The 16,771-nt window shown below is 40.4% G+C and overlaps 2 protein-coding genes across 7 annotated transcripts in view; one reads left to right on the forward strand and one right to left on the reverse strand.

Moving 5' to 3' along the window:
* The window catches only part of LOC132872577 (coiled-coil domain-containing protein 60-like), a 49,140-nt gene extending 41,279 nt beyond the window's left edge, over positions 1-7,861 (reverse strand). For 2 of the 6 annotated variants that reach the window (XM_060907481.1, XM_060907480.1), the window contains exon 1: positions 7,599-7,855. In XM_060907481.1, coding sequence (XP_060763464.1) covers positions 7,599-7,769 — 171 coding nt within the window. In that variant the 5' untranslated portion in view covers positions 7,770-7,855. Of the gene's footprint in view, positions 1-7,598 lie in introns of all 6 variants that reach the window. The other 4 variants (XM_060907483.1, XM_060907482.1, XM_060907485.1 and 1 more) reach the window with 3 other exon arrangements.
* A 1,667-nt stretch (positions 7,862-9,528) lies between these two features.
* On the forward strand, positions 9,529-12,424 carry si:dkey-1k23.3 (heat shock protein 67B1). Its single transcript, XM_060907143.1, has 5 exons — positions 9,529-10,080; positions 10,171-10,234; positions 10,316-10,436; positions 11,519-11,767; positions 12,053-12,424. Exons 1-5 carry the CDS (start codon positions 9,699-9,701, stop codon positions 12,314-12,316), a joined length of 1,080 nt encoding a protein of 359 aa, XP_060763126.1. The 5' UTR covers positions 9,529-9,698; the 3' UTR covers positions 12,317-12,424.
* The last annotated feature ends 4,347 nt before the right edge of the window (positions 12,425-16,771 follow it).

Consider the following 16,771-nt stretch of genomic DNA (forward strand, 5'->3'; position numbering starts at 1 on the left):
GACAAATTGATCCAAATGTTTATAACATTTATATTTTCAACCATGCTAAACACATTCCAACCAAGCAAAACATTCCACTGTTTAATAGCGGATCCACTTGTACCTTCAGATTTCTCTAAAATATTTAAAATTCTACTACAGTGGTGCTTGAAAGTTTGTGAACCCTTTGGAATTTTCTATATTTCTGCATAAATATGATCTAAAACATCATCAGATTTTCACACAAGTCCTAAAAGTAGATAAAGAGAACCCAGTTAAACAAATGAGACAAAAATATTATACTTGGTCATTTATTTATTGAGGAAAATGATCCAATATTACATATCTGGGAGTGGCAAAAGTATGTGAAACTCTAGGATTAGCAGTTAATTTGAAGGTGAAATTTGAGTCAGGTGTTTTCAATCAGTGGGATGACAATCAGGTGTGAGTGGGCACCCTGTTTTATTTAAAGAACAGGGATCTATCAAAGTCTGATCTTCACAACACATGTTTGTGGAAGTGTATCATGGCACGAACAAAGGAGATTTCTGAGGACCTCAGAAAAAGCATTGTTGATGCTCATCAGGCTGGAAAAAGGTTACAAAACCATCTCTAAAGAGTTTGGACTCCACCAATCCACAGTCAGACAGATTGTGTACAAATGGAGGAAATTCAAGACCATTGTTACCCTCCCCAGGAGTGGTCGACCAGCAAAGATCACTCCAAGAGCAAGGCATGTAATAGTTGGCAAGGTCACAAAGGACCCCAGGGTAACTTCTAAGCAACTGAAGGCCTCTCTCACATTGGCTAATGTAAATGTTCATGAGTCCACCATCAAAACACTGAACAACAATGGTGTGCATGGCAGGGTTGCAAGGAGAAAGCCACTGCTCTCCAAAAAGAACATTGCTGCTCGTCTGCAGTTTGCTAAAGATCATGTGGACAAGCCAGAAGGCTATTGGAAAAATGTTTTGTGGAAGGATGAGACCAAAATAGAACTTTTTGGTTTAAATGAGAAGCGTTATGCTTAGAGAAAGGAAAACACTGCATTCCAGCACAAGAACCTTATCCCATCTGTGAAACATGGTGGTGGTAGTATCATGGCTTGGGCCTGTTTTGCTGCATCTGGGCCAGGACGTTTTGCCATCATTGATGGAACAATGAATTCTGAATTATACCAGCGAATTCTAAAGGAAAATGTCAGGACATCTGTCCATGAACTGAATCTCAAGAGAAGGTGGGTCATGCAGCAAGACAACGACCCTAAGCACACAAGTCGTTCTACCAAAGAATGGTTAAAGAAGAATAAAGTTAATGTTTTGGAATGGCCAAGTCAAAGTCCTGACTTTAATCCAAATGAAATGTTGTGGAAGGACCTGAAGCAAGCAATTCATGTGAGGAAACCCACCAACATCCCAGAGTTGAAGCTGTTCTGTACGGAGGAACGGGCTAAAATTCCTCCAAGCCGGTGTGCAGGACTGATCAACAGTTACCAGAAACGTTTAGCTGCAGTTATTGCTGCACAAGGGGGTCACACCAGATACTGAAAGCAAAGGTTCACATACTTTTGCCACTCACAATATGTAATATTGGATCATTTTCCTCAATAAATAAATGACCAAGTATAATATTTTTGTCTCATTTCTTTAACTGGGTTCTCCTTATCTACTTTTAGGACTTGAATGAAAATCTGATGATGTTTTAGGTCATATTTATGCAGAAATATAGAAAATTCTAAAGCGTTCACAAACTTTCAAGTACCACTGTGTGATTTAACTATTGTTCTAAATCCTATCAAGTTAACACTAGTAATTAAAGGAGTTTTATGGTTTACATAGATTATGGCATTAGAGAGCTGGACAGTTTTCTAGTTTAACAAGGAGCATGGATAACTTATTGCTAACACCATAATTATTGGATAATTATTACGCCATATTATACCATACTTATATACAGTACAAGTTAAAATTTTATCAATCAACCAATCACAAATTTGATCACATGACTTCCTTTTCACTTATTTGTCCCAACATACTTAGCTTAGGATAGCTAAACTAATGCTGCAGTCAACAAAAGATCATAACTCCAAAATTTCCAATCTTATGATTAGTGAAAAATATGATTCGTATAAAATCACTTTGCTACTTAAAATGGGTTTATGGTACTATTTACTTTAGATCAATAAACACAGACACATTTATATTTGTAACAGTGACTTACAGATTTCTGTTTTACTTCCTAACCTCATCACCGCTAATGTTAGCCGGATAACTTATCACTTTCATTTAGATGTCCATGTTTTTTTTTTTTTCCCACTTTGTAGATTGATTATTTTGAGCTTGAAAATGAAGTAATTCTGAGTTCACACTTCACACTTCCATGTTAAATCGAATGCAACAAAAGTGCTTATGTTGGCCAGAGAGCTAGTTAGCTTAGCTAACATTAACATTACTACTATACATTACTACCAAGCTAGCTAACATTCACGAATATTAAACTATTGCATATATTAAAACTAGGATGGCACGGTGGTGTAGTGTTTAGCATGGTCACCTCACAGCAAGAAGGTTCTGGGTTCGAGCCCAGTGGCTGACGGGGGCCTTTCTGTGCAGAGTTTGCATGTTCTCCCCGTGTCTGTGTGGGTTTCCTCCGGGTGCTCCGGTTTCCCCCACAGTCCAAAGACATGCAGGTTCGGTTAATTGGTGGCTCTAAAGTGACCATAGGTGTGAATGTGAGTGTGAATGGTTGTTTGTCTCTATGTGTCAGCTCTGTGGTGATCTGACGACTTGTCCAGGGTGTACCCCACCTCGTACTCATAGTCAGCTGGGATAGGCTGCAGCTTGCCTGCGACCCTGTACAGGATAAGCGGTTATGGATAATGGATAGATGGATATATTAAAACTATTTTAGAGTATTGGTTTAATAAGGAGATAAATGTCATTAGACATTGGTTGATTAATGTAGAATATATGGCTAACATGGAGTATTCAACTGCCAGACTTTACCAGGCAAAGCCCAACACAGTAGCTGCCTGGGCAAATATGGTGGTACAAAGTAATGGGCTTCCTTGAGATCAATAGTGCATGTGTCTGTAATTTTTTTTTTTTTGCTTCTTTCTTTATTTTAAAGGTTTATCTCTTTTTCTTCTGCTTCTATTTCATTTAATGTAGTGTGCAAATATTTCCTCAGTATTTTCTTGTCCTTAGTGTGATGACGGTGTATGTTTTTGTGTTCTGTTCATCTTTCAAACTCTTAATAAAAAGTTAATCACAAAAAATATTGCATATATTGTGTAATAAAAAATGGGTAGACAAGTTTGCTAGCAAGATAGCTAACATTGGGAACGAAACATATTGTAGCTATCGTGTACATTTAAAAAAATGGGTAGATGAAATTGCTAGCAAGCTACCTAATCTTAAGTAAAGAATTGCGCTGATGTCATGCAATCAGTTTTGCATGTGGATAATCAAATTTAACGTACTGTATACAAGACTGAGGGCAGCAGCGGTTTAACGGTTAAGACTTTGGGTTACTGACCAGAAGGTCAGAGGTTCAAGCCTGGTACTGCCAAGCTTCCACTGTTCATACTGTTGGGCCCTTGAGCAAGGCGGATATTAGCCTGCTGACCCTATCATGACTGACCCCAACTTCCTAACAAGCTGGCACATGCCAAAAATAAAGAACTTCACTGTGCTATAATATATATGAGGGTACTCCAAAAAAGTTATTGTCCTCACCTGGAACCAAGGGGTGCAACTCTCATTTTGGGGCATAACTGTATCCTATAAAGCCTTATATCACTGTCCATAAAAACTCAAATGAAAGAAGCAATCAAAGAGAAAAGGAAAGGAACGCTTCGAGGTGGCATGCTGCTGCTCCAGGACAACTCACTCGTCCACACAGCTCAGGTGGCAGGGGCAGAAACAGCCAAATGTAGCTTTGAACTGTTGCCCTGTGCACCTTACTCACCCGACCTGGCACCGTTTGACTTCTATCTGTTTCCCACCCATGTGGTCGCCTGGCTGGTAAGGAGCTGGAGGCTCAAGATGTGACCTTCATCCACAAAGGGATAGTGAAGCTTGAACATCGGTGGTCCAAGTGCATTGAAGTTAAAGGAGACAATGTTGAAAAATAATTCAAGAACAATCTTTCTCCTGTGACATTTTCTGGGTGAGGCTGAGAACTTTTTGAAGTACCCTTGTATATGTGACAAATAAAGACGACTTCTTCTTTTAAAACAAGGAGCCTAGAGGTAATGCTAATGCTAACATAAATTTCTGATAAATGATGGGACAGCATTGGGTCACCATCAAAAATCTCATATTAGCCGGCTTATAACAAAAGGCATTCACAAGTTAGATAGTCTCATCTCATCTCATTATCTCTAGCCGCTTTATCCTGTTCTACAGGGTCGCAGGCAAGCTGGAGCCTATCCCAGCTGACTACGGGCGAAAGGCGGGGTACACCCTGGACAAGTCGCCAGGTCATCACAGGGCTGACACATAGACACAGACAACCATTCACACTCACATTCACACCTACGCTCAATTTAGAGTCACCAGTTAACCTAACCTGCATGTCTTTGGACTGTGGGGGAAACCGGAGCACCCGGAGGAAACCCACGCGGACACGGGGAGAACATGCAAACTCTGCACAGAAAGGCCCTCGCCGGCCACGGGGCTCGAACCCGGACCTTCTTACTGTGAGGCGACAGCGCTAACCACTACACCACCGTGCCGCCCAAGTTAGATAGTAGCTTTTGTAATTGAATAGAATCACTTTGAGTACATGCGGTATTTTCCATAAACAAGACATTTCATATAATCATTACACATTTTTAATCATTCCCTGTATTGTTCTCCCCCGAACCCTGCCACTGGGCCATTGTCTCGAAGTGTGCCTGCATCAGCGCTGTCATGCTTGTGGAAAAATGTTCACTTGGAAGTCCCAAAGGCCTTCTGGTTAACAAATGTGGCTTCTTTCAGACAGAGGTGTCTCCTCCGGCTGCTCTGTATCTTCTCTCCTCTTCTCTCCTCTCCGCTATGCCTCGACCCCCCCCCCCGATAGATGATCCTATTTGCAGTAAATCTGCTCATGTTCAACATCATAGCCTAGAAAGCATTCCAGTAGAGTTTCTCCCTACTGACCACAAATAGTGTGTTAAAGTGCGCTAAAATAGCACGTCTGCTACAGTTTTACAAAATGCCATACAATAACACTGAGTGTCTACCACGTCTTCAGTGTCGTAGATGAGGAGAAAGGTTAAGTGTCCAAGATAGACATATAGCATTCACCTTTCGGGTGAGAGGTGAAACATCTTCAAGAATTTCAAGCAAGTCCAGCTGCCTTCTTTAGCATCTATGGCTCATTCACATCGACACAGACATCTCATACTTTAGATGTATGAGATCTAATATTTAACAGTCTTTCCATCAACAAACACCAGCATTCACCATCAGACACCGACATTCACAAACACCAGCATTCGCCATCAGACACCGACATTCACAAACACCAGCATTCACCATCAGACACCGACATTCACAAACACCAGCATTCACCATCAGACACCGACATTCACAAACACCAGCATTCGCCATCAGACACCGACATTCACAAACACCAGCATTCACCATCAGACACCGACATTCACAAACACCAGCATTCGCCATCAGACACCGACATTCACAAACACCAGCATTCACCATCAGACACCGACATTCACAAACACCAGCATTCGCCATCAGACACCGACATTCACAAACACCAGCATTCGCCATCAGACACCGACATTCACAAACACCAGCATTCGCCATCAGACACCGACATTCACAAACACCAGCATTCACCATCAGACACCGACATTCACAAACACCAGCATTCACCATCAGACACCGACATTCACAAACACCAGCATTCGCCATCAGACACCGACATTCACAAACACCAGCATTCACCATCAGACACCGACATTCACAAACACCAGCATTCGCCATCAGACACCGACATTCACAAACACCAGCATTCACCATCAGACACCGACATTCACAAACACCAGCATTCGCCATCAGACACCGACATTCACAAACACCAGCATTCGCCATCAGACACCGACATTCACAAACACCAGCATTCGCCATCAGACACCGACATTCACAAACACCAGCATTCGCCATCAGACACCGACATTCACAAACACCAGCATTCACCATCAGACACCGACATTCACAAACACCAGAATTCGCCATCAGACACCGACATTCACAAACACCAGCATTCGCCATCAGACACCGACATTCACAAACACCAGCATTCGCCATCAGACACCGACATTCACAAACACCAGAATTCGCCATCAGACACCGACATTCACAAACACCAGCATTCGCCATCAGACACCGACATTCACAAACACCAGCATTCGCCATCAGACACCGACATTCACAAACACCAGCATTCGCCATCAGACACCGACATTCACAAACACCAGCATTCGCCATCAGACACCTACACTCTGCTGCTGTCAATTTACAGGGTTATTTACTTCTTTCTTTCTTTCCTTCTTTCTTTGCTTATTTACTTCTTTCTTTGCTTATTTACTTCTTTCTTTCTTTGCTTATTTACTTCTTTTTCTTTCTTTCTTATTTACTTCTTTCTTTGCTTATTTACTTCTCTTTCTTCCTTTCTTCCTTTCTATCCTTCTTTCTTTGCTCATTTACTTCTTTCATTCTTTGCTTATTTACTTCTTTTTCTTTCTTTCTTATTTACTTCTTTCTTTGCTTATTTACTTCCCTTTCTTCCTTTCTTCCTTTCTATCCTTCTTTCTTTGCTCATTTACTTCTCTTTCTTTCCTTCCTTCTTTCTTTGCTCATTTACTTCTCTTTCTTCCTTTGCTTATTTACTTCTTTCTTTCTTTGCTTATTTCCTTTCTTTCTTTGCTTATTTACTTCTTTCTCTCTTATTTACTTCTTTTTCCTTTCTTTCTTTCTTTCTTTCTTTCTTTCTTTCTTTCTTTCTTTCTATTCATTTATTTGCTTATTCACTTATTTTTCCTTTCTTTCTTTCCTTGCTTATTTACTTCTCTTTCTTTCTTTGCTCATTTCTTTCTTTCTTTCTTTCTTTCTTTCTTTCTTTCTCATCTCATTATCTCTAGCTGCTTTATCCTGTTCTACAGGGTCGCAGGCAAGCTGGATCCTATCCCAGCTGACTACGGGCGAAAGGCGGGGTACACCCTGGACAAGTCGCCAGGTCGTCACAGGGCCTTTCTTTCTTTCTTTCTTTCTTTCTTTCTTTCTTTCTGTGCTCATTTCTTTTTCTTTCTTTCTTTGCTTATTTAATTTTCTTTCTTTCTTTCTTTCTTTCTTTCTTTCTTTCTTTCTTTCTGTCTGTCTCTCTGTCTGAGCAGAGGTATGAGGCAGGACGAGGAACATTAGTTCAGACAGCTAACTTTTCCTTTTGAAGAATACATTTCCACAAATTTTTTATCCAAACTGATAACTGAGAGAGGAGAGGACTCAACCCAAACAACTGAACATCAACAAAACAGCCTTGGAATCAAACAAACTCAAACAGGAAATAAATAAATATCAACATACACTGAAATATTGTTAAATAAATACCTCCTCCACTTCCTTCACCTCCAGCTGAAGCACTTCCTTCACTTCACCAAACACTTGCTCGTGCTTGCAGTGGAATTTCTCCCAGAATCCCTCAGGGCTCAGGTAAAGCTCCTTATTCCTCAAAGTCTGACCAGGGTCCAAAATCTTGCACGGCTCAACCGTCTGTGGCATTGTGCTACGTTTTCTAATGCAAAACAAAACTAGAACAGCACATTATCTCCAGAGTGCATGAGGAGCACTGAAGGCCGACTTGCTCCTGAGCACACATGGAGGCTAAAATGGCTCTGGGTCTTGTTGTGTGTCTCGTCTCCAATAGCAACAAGGGCATTTAAAACTGATTAGAGTGGAGAAAAAAAAAACTGTTTGTCTTCAGTCCAGGGGTTAAAGTACTCAGTGTGATTTAAAAACCGAGAAACAGCTTATCTAACACAAGCATGCAGCATGGAAGCTGATAAAAGTATTTGAATATAATTTCCTTTATTTGAAAGAAAGAAAGAAAGAAAGAAAGAAAGAAAGAAAGAAAGAAAGAAAGAAAGCACAGCTTTATTCATCACACACCTGTGAAATTTCCTCTCTGCATTCAACCCATCTGAAGCAGTGAACGCACACACACATGAGCACACACACATACCCAGAGCAGTGGGCAGCCATGCTAACAGCGCCCGGGGAGCAGTTGGGAGTTCGGTGCCTCGCTCAAGGGCACCTCAGCCCAGGGCCGTCCCATATTAACCTAACCGCATGTCTTTGGACTGTGGGGGAAACCAGAGCACCCGGAGGAAACCCACGCAGACACGGGGAGAACGTTACACATTACGGTGAATTACACTCACCGGCCACTTTATTAGGAACACCTGCTGTTCTGTTTGATGCAGTTATCTCATCTCATCTCATTATCTGTAGCCGCTTTATCCTGTTCTACAGGGTCGCAGGCAAGCTGGAGCCTATCCCAGCTGACTACGGGCGAAAGGCGGGGTACACCCTGGACAAGTCGCCAGGTCATCACAGGGCTGACACATAGACACAGACAACCATTCACACTCACACCTACGCTCAATTTAGAGTCACCAGTTAACCTAACCTGCATGTCTTTGGACTGTGGGGGAAACCGGAGCACCCAGAGGAAACCCACGCGGACACGGGGAGAACATGCAAACTCCGCACAGAAAGGCCCTCGCCGGCCACAGGGCTCGAACCCGGACCTTCTTGCTGTGAGGCGACAGCGCTAACCACTACATCACTGTGCCGCCTCCATGAAACATTTAAATTTCATTTCATTTAGACCTCACCACAAATCACTCAAATTGCATTTCTGTGAAGTAACCTGTTTCACAGACGCGCCACAACATTAAATGTAACTATAAATGGATAAAAAGTATATGATATATGTTGTTTGTTAATAAATAAAAATATGTACTCATTAGCAATTTGCTGTGAGATAAGACTTCAGGATGTGCTGTTGTTGAAAAATAAATCAATTTTGCACGATACAGCATGTTTTATTCCGTACACGTTAATCTGTGGAAATTTTTTTCCACTTATATTTTGCATGTATACATACTAGTCCCATTTGAAAATAGGTCTGAATTAAAAATAGGGATATACAAAGTCCACCTGTCACATTCTCTCATGAAAATTGCCCTGACACATTCCCAGGGTGATCCCACTGAGAGGCTAAAAACTTCACTTCTGCTTAGTCATTGTCAGAGCCTTCCTGCCAAACCAAATTTCACAGTTAATTACCTAGCATGTGGCTCCTGTTTGCAGTTGTCGTGATCTCTGTAGCATGCTAATGATCGCTGCTAAGTGACAAAACTCGTCTCGGTGTTAGCCAGGGATCACATTGGACGTCGTGCCTCATCCCTGAGCTATTTGCCATTTTCCCTTTAACATCTATAAATATCTCTAAATTAGCATCAATAGCAACAGCATGGCAACAGTTCCTGCTCCATCACCAACCCCATAAATTCCCTTCTCTTAGCATCAGCAGAGCTGCTCAGGATGTGCTAAAAGACCTGGGTGGGGTATATAAGATGACAGGAAGTCCACTCCGAGTACTCTGCTTCAGATAAGAAGAGGTTCAAGCAATCTTACACTTTCACCATGGAGGACACAAGCACCAAGTCTGCAGTCACGAAGGATGAGACCCAGATGTGCCACGATGCCCTTTCGCACCCTCCAAGTTACGGCTGGCAGCCCAGTCTCCTCTACAACCAGCACTTTGGCCTTCCTCCCTTCTTGGACTTCAGAGATCTCAGCTGGATAGAGAACATTTTTAGGAAGCTACGGGCCTCCTCCTGGCCTGGATACACCCAAGCATCTGGATTTGCCCCACAGCCAAGCCTGAAGACCCACAGAGAGGTGGGTGGAGGCGTTTCCGAGGTGTCGGTCCAGCGGAGCAGATGGACTGTGAGTCTGGATGTGAATCATTTTGCACCGTCAGAGATTATGGTGAGAACGCAGGGTGGCTTCCTGGAAATTGAAGGTCAGTGCGAACGTTTTATCAGAATTATCCGGTGAGTTTTCATGAAAGGAAGTGGCTGATGTGCCTATGTATATTGTTTTCTCACTACAGGAAAACACGATGAGAGACAAGACGAACATGGCTACATCTCGAGATGTTTCCTGAGGAAATACAAGTGAGTCCTGAGGCTATGTTTCATAAAATTATAATCAGTGTAAATATTGATGTCAGTAAGATGCGTTTGACTTTGCACCAGGCTTCCTGCTGGAATCAAAGCGGAGAGTATTCACTCCTTTGTGACTGGAGATGGAGTTCTTACCATTGAAGCCACGTTACCCGACATTGCACCACCAGCTGATGTTATAATCCCAGTCCAGGCAGGTTCTTTAATCTTATCAAGTTTATATTGTTCCAGCTATTAAAAATCATGACATGTTCCGTTTCAGGCATAAATGCCATCGTAAATGTCATCATTTCATACCCTGGATAGTGGAGAAGAGACTTGTAATGTCTGTAGGTTCCTCACTGGATATATAGTGCACTATATTGAAGTAATTATCTCCTGTATGGGGCGGCATGGTGGTGTAGTGGTTAGCACTATTACCTCACAGCAAGGAGGTTCTGGGTTTGAGCCCAGTGGTTACCGGGGGCCTTTCTGTGTGGAGTTTGCATGTTCTCCCCGTGTCTGTGTGGGTTTCCTCCGGGTGCTCCGGTTTCCCCCCACAGTCCAGGTTAGGCTAATTGGTGGCTCTAAATTGACCGTAGGTGTGAATGTGAGTGTGAATGGTTGTTTGTCTCTATGTAGCAGCCCTGCATTGACCTGGCGACTCGTCCAGGGTGTACCCCGCCTCTCGCCCATAGTCAGCTGGGATAGGCTCCACTTGCCCGCGACCCTGTACAGGATAAGTGGCTACAGATAATGGATGGATCTCCCGTATGGAGTAGACTTAAGTAATTAAATAATTAAGAATAAAACACTTTGTATAGAACCCATTATCTGGAAAGAGTAGAGCTGAGTGCTATATTGACTCACAATCAGATATCTAGTGCACTATGTAGGATGCACAAGCAATTATTTATATGTTGCAACATAGAAAAGATCCTTGAGACTTCAGGTGTTTGGAAAAGTAATATGCAAAGACAACATGCTCTGAAATTGCAAGCGTTGCAGTTATTTAATTGTTTAAAATCTCAAGGCTTTTCTATCTAAAGCCAACGGGATTTCATAAGTAATTAAAAAGTCAGACGTCTCAATCTGCATAGCCTTTTATTCTCCTTTTCCAATTACAAGTCACATAATTGTCCAAATAACCTGCAGTGATTAAACAGAGCTGTGTTTATCCCATGGAGGGACTGCTGCCCTTTTCCCCATAATTTTCTCTCCAACGCCTGTGGCATTTTATTTTTTTTTCAGTCGAATATACCTCCCTATCGAGCTCCTGATTTTTTTTTGCCTCAGGTGGAAATTGAGGCACCAGTTCTGGAAGACCAAAAGCACGATGGCCACCAGCCTGGAGAGCCCAAGATAGCAGACGTAGTCATTCCTCCTGTAGAAAAACCTGAAGGCGACCCTTCAGGTGCTGCCGATGAGAGGAGTCATCACACAAACGGTCTACCTGATGCACCGAAAAGTGTGGAGGGAGGAGAGGAAGCCATGACGAGCCAGCAAGATGGAGAAAGCAGGGAAGAAGAGAGTGTCGAAGTAGTTGTAAGTGACTCAGAGTTTATATGTACCTGTTATTAGCTAGGAAGCTAACCTGGACAATTAATGTTGGTATATATGTGTAAATGAGAAGCCTAATAATATAAATATGCCGTGAGGGTCATGTGTTACATCTACAGCACAGTGAGACTTACTGGACTTTACCGTTTTTGTTGTTGTTGGCTGAAAGATTTGAACATGTACAGTTCATCAGTATGAACAATGTCATACATAATGTCATTTAACTGACTTGACTTCCTGATAGCATCCATAAACATCTGTACTCATTAGGATTCAGCTGGAGCCACAGAAGAGGTGCTAGATTCCCAACCTGAGGCTCCTGAAGCTCCAGACGCAGTGACATCCGAGAGGGAACCAGAGACCCAGGGAAAGGAAGAGGACAAAGAGGTCCAGGAAGCAGAGCCAGAAGGAGATCTGCCGAGTGCTGATGCTGAGGGAGAACCTCCCGTCTCAGGGAGAACCCAGGAGGAGATCCCATCCAAGTTGGACGTCAAGGACAAACAGGCTGTAGAGCAAATGGAGCAAATCAAGTAGATGAAGACGACTGCTTGGAGAGATTGATAAAAGTTCGCCACTCATCCTTACTTCAGCCGATTCATTAACGTTATCTGACAGGCAGTTTGCTGTAACATGTAACTTTGAAGCGCTAATAAAATCAGAGCACCTGAACTTGTGATTCCTTTATTTTTATTCCTGTATAAACACACCCGAGTTAACACTCATTCATTCATGTTCATCATGACAAAGAAATGAGGCAGGAAATAAAAAATGAAAGTACTTTATTTGTATGTTAAATCACAAATGGCTTGTGCTTGTAGTTAAATGGATTTTATTCTGGAATATTGGAGAGCACATTGATTTGGCAAAAGGTTATTTTAATTTGAAAAAATTATATATATATATATATATATATATATATATATATATATATATATATATATATATATATACTACCGTTCAAAAGTTTGGGGTCACCCAGACAATTTTGTGTTTTCCATGAAAAGTCACACTTTTATTTCCCACCATAAGTTGTAAAATGAATAGAAAATATAGTCAAGACATTTTTCTGGCCATTTTGAGCATTTAATCGACCCCACAAATGTGATGCTCCAGAAACTCAATCTGCTCAAAGGAAGGTCAGTTTTATAGCTTCTCTAAAGAGCTCAACTGTTTTCAGCTGTGCTAACATGATTGTACAAGGGTTTTCTAATCATCCATTAGCCTTCTGAGGCAATGAGCAAACACATTGTACCATTAGAACACTGGAGTGAGAGTTGCTGGAAATGGGCCTCTATACACCTATGGAGATATTGCACCAAAAACTAGACATTTGCAGCTAGAATAGTCATTTAGCACATTAGCAATGTATAGAGTGGATTTCTGATTAGTTTAAAGTGATCTTCATTGAAAAGAACAGTGCTTTTCTTTCAAAAATAAGGACATTTCAAAGTGACCCCAAACTTTTGAATGGTAGTATATATATATATATATATATATATATATATATATATATATATAATTTCTGTTCAGGTTTACTTCACATACATGTAGAAATTAAGGATCTTTGGGTTGATAACTTTCATCTACAGCTCCCAAAAATATGTGAAATTAAATAAAAATAGTTTATAATAAACTCTATTTAAACCAGCAACTTCCCTATAAACTTGTTGAACACTTACAGGGACTAATCACTGTATTCTCTGTGGGTTCACTGATGAAACACTTACACATTTCAATAAAATAATCAGTAGTGTCAGAAAATAAACAAACAGTTTCCTGTCTCTTAGTATTAATGTCAGGTTTTTTTGTTTGTTTTTTTACACGAGTACAATGTTTTTAATATCAAGCCAGCCATGTTTTGTTTTTATGAATTCTGTTTTCAACTTGTAAAAATGATTAGTATTTAAAAATCATGAAAATATTGTTGCTAGGTAACAGATGGCAAGCATAAGCTAGAGAGTAACTGAGGCAACAAATTAGCTACAGATGTGGTTAGAAGTTTACATACAGTGACATGAATGTCATCTTGGAAATGAATGTCATGGCAATATGTGGGCTTTCAGTAATGTCTTCGAACTGTTCTTTTTCTGTGGCAGAATGCACAGCATACATCTTTAATAAAAAAAAAAACACTAGAATTTGGTGCACAAGTTTTAATTTTCTTTGGGTTTTCTGAAATCAATACAGGGTCAAAATTATACATACAGGGTCAAAATTTTACATATGCTCACTTTGATTATTAATTCAAAAGTTCTGAAACTTCCAAAATGTCTTTTATCTTGCCGAGGTCTCTTAACTTCCTGTTAGTGATCATGATTGACTACAGCTGGTAGCTTCTCTGAACTTCATATAAAGGGTTTGTTTACAGCATTCATTGGATTGACCAACACACAATACAATGGGAAAGTCCAAGGAGCTCAGTGCAGATCTGAGAAAGAGGATCTCAGATGTACACAACTCTGGAATGTCTCTAGGAGCCATTTTTAAACAGCTGCAAATTCCAAGATCAGTTCAAACAATTGTATGCAAGTTATTGTAAGGTGTAGTCACTTTGCCAAGCCACTTTGCTTCCAGAAAACCCAAACTGTCACCCTCAGCTGAAAGGAAATTGGTTTGGATAGTCAGGAACAACCTGGGAACCACCATGGCACAGCCCTGTCATGAACTGGAAACTGATGGATCACTGTCTACAGTTCAGATCACCATGGACTAAGAGGCTGTTTTCCAAGAATAAAAACCCTGCTCCAAAATTGACACCTTCACGCTTAATGTTTGAAGCTGACCACATGGACAAAGAAAAAAGCCTTCTAGAGGATAGCTGTATGGTCAAATGAGACAAAGATTGAGTTGTTTGGCCACAATGACCACCATGTACAGAGGGACACTGTACCAGCTGGTGGTGGTGGTGGTAGGATCATCATGCTCTGGGCCTGTTTTACTGCCAGTGGAACTGGTTCATTGCACAAAGTGGATGGAATAATGAAGAAGGAGGACTACCTCAGAAGTCTTCAGCATAAACCATCAGAAACTTGAACACAACTTGAGAGTTACAACAGGACAACGAACCCAAACACGCATCAGAGCTGGTTGTGGAGGATAAAGCAGCTCAGCTTAAGGATCAAGCTTAAAACAAGTCCTGACTTCAACCCTACTGAAAATATACGGACCGTACTTATAAGTCGAGTCCATGCCAAGAAAAAAAAAATTTAATTAAACTCTACCAATTCTACCATGAAGAGTTGTGAAATATGCAGCAGAATTCTGCCAGACGCTTGTTCATGGTAAACAAAAATCTTTGGTCAAGGTGAATCTTGTGAAGAGATTTTACCCAAATATTACAGGTAGGTGTGCTGTACGGTATGTATATTTTTGACCTTGTATGTATAATTTTGACCCTGTGTTGATTTCAGAAAACCCAAAGAAAATTAAAACTTGTGCACCAAATTCTAGTGGTTTTTTTTCAAAGATGTATGCTGTACAATCATTCTGCCACAGAAAAAGAACAGTTCAAAGAAATCACTGAAAGCCCAAATATTGCCATATTTGCCAAATGCTGTTCCTAAAAGCACTAAAGATGCTACGACGTTTTGTCTAAAACTATTCAAAGGTAAGATGGGATTGTGATTTAATTTATCCATTTCAAAATAAAGGATTTTATGTGACTCAGCATAGATAAGTGACACAAGTCTGCGCCGCGCTATTACATTTACATGCCGCTTTTGAAAATTTAAATATATGATTTTTTAAAATATGATTTTTAGTTTTTAAAATAATTACCTGTGTATTTATACTAAAACAATTATCTACCTCAGGCTCATCGAATATCGGTGAATAATAACCTCGACTTCGACTTATTGTTCACCAATATTCACTTCACCTTCAGCGAATAATTGTGAATTAATCTTACATTAGAGGGACAATCAAGAAGAAAAAAAAAGTGCTCAGCTGGTGTTAGATTAACTCGCACCTTACCTAGTGATGGAAAAAATTAAGTAAATACCGTATTGAGTAAATTCTGGTACTCGATTTTATTCTCATCATACCACAACAATTTGCCAGTGATTTATTATTATTATTTTTTAAATTATGACTGAACAATATGTACTTTTTATCTGTTTATAGTTATTTAACATTGTGGAATGACTGATATAATTTAGCTATAGCAGCGATAAAAATGACAGTTTGTCATATTATCAAGAAACTGGTAAATCTTGAAAACGTCCTGAAGTCTAAAAACTTAAAGTAGCAACTTTAACCTCTGATAGTTACAAAGCACTGACACTGGAGACTCCTTCCATAAATATAAACTAAACATCTCCTCACAAAGGACTTCACTGTATACATGAAAGCATATACAGATACATAAAATAGATAAGACCTTTTTTTGTAAGACATTTTATTGTATAGAATCTCAGTATGAGTTACAAACTGTATATTTACACCCAATATCAGAAATATCAGGAAAACAAAACACCAAATAAAATACTGATTCTACTAAAGATAAATCGAGTGTGGATAAATTAAAAGGAAAACTGTTTATATGTTAAGTTAAAAAACACACTGCATCTCCAGGAGAAAACTGAATTTACCCTCAAAAGAAAAAAAACACCACACACACACAGAAAAAGTGCTCACAATATCTGGCCTTCATAAAATATAACACTCAAACAGAGCTAACTCTCTCGCTCTCTCTCACTCACACAGTATTTTGGGTGTAGAACACATTTATTCCTGGAATCACACCTTGCTTTCCCTCCTCCATGAACCACGCGTAGAGTCGGCTAAATTATTTTGATGCGTTTCTACAGAATTTACCTCCAACCCTACAATCTACACCCCGTTTCCAACCAGTTCCTGTGCAGAATGGACTTTGTACCTGGTATGTACATGGTACTTTGTAGAAAACTAACTCTCAAGGACACAAGAATGAAGAAAACGCCTGTACACTTAAAAGCACTCCATGGCCACGCTCCTCAATATCTAATGGAA

Source organism: Neoarius graeffei, chromosome 24 (assembly GCF_027579695.1).
Source record: "Neoarius graeffei isolate fNeoGra1 chromosome 24, fNeoGra1.pri, whole genome shotgun sequence".
Lineage (NCBI taxonomy): Eukaryota > Metazoa > Chordata > Actinopteri > Siluriformes > Ariidae > Neoarius > Neoarius graeffei.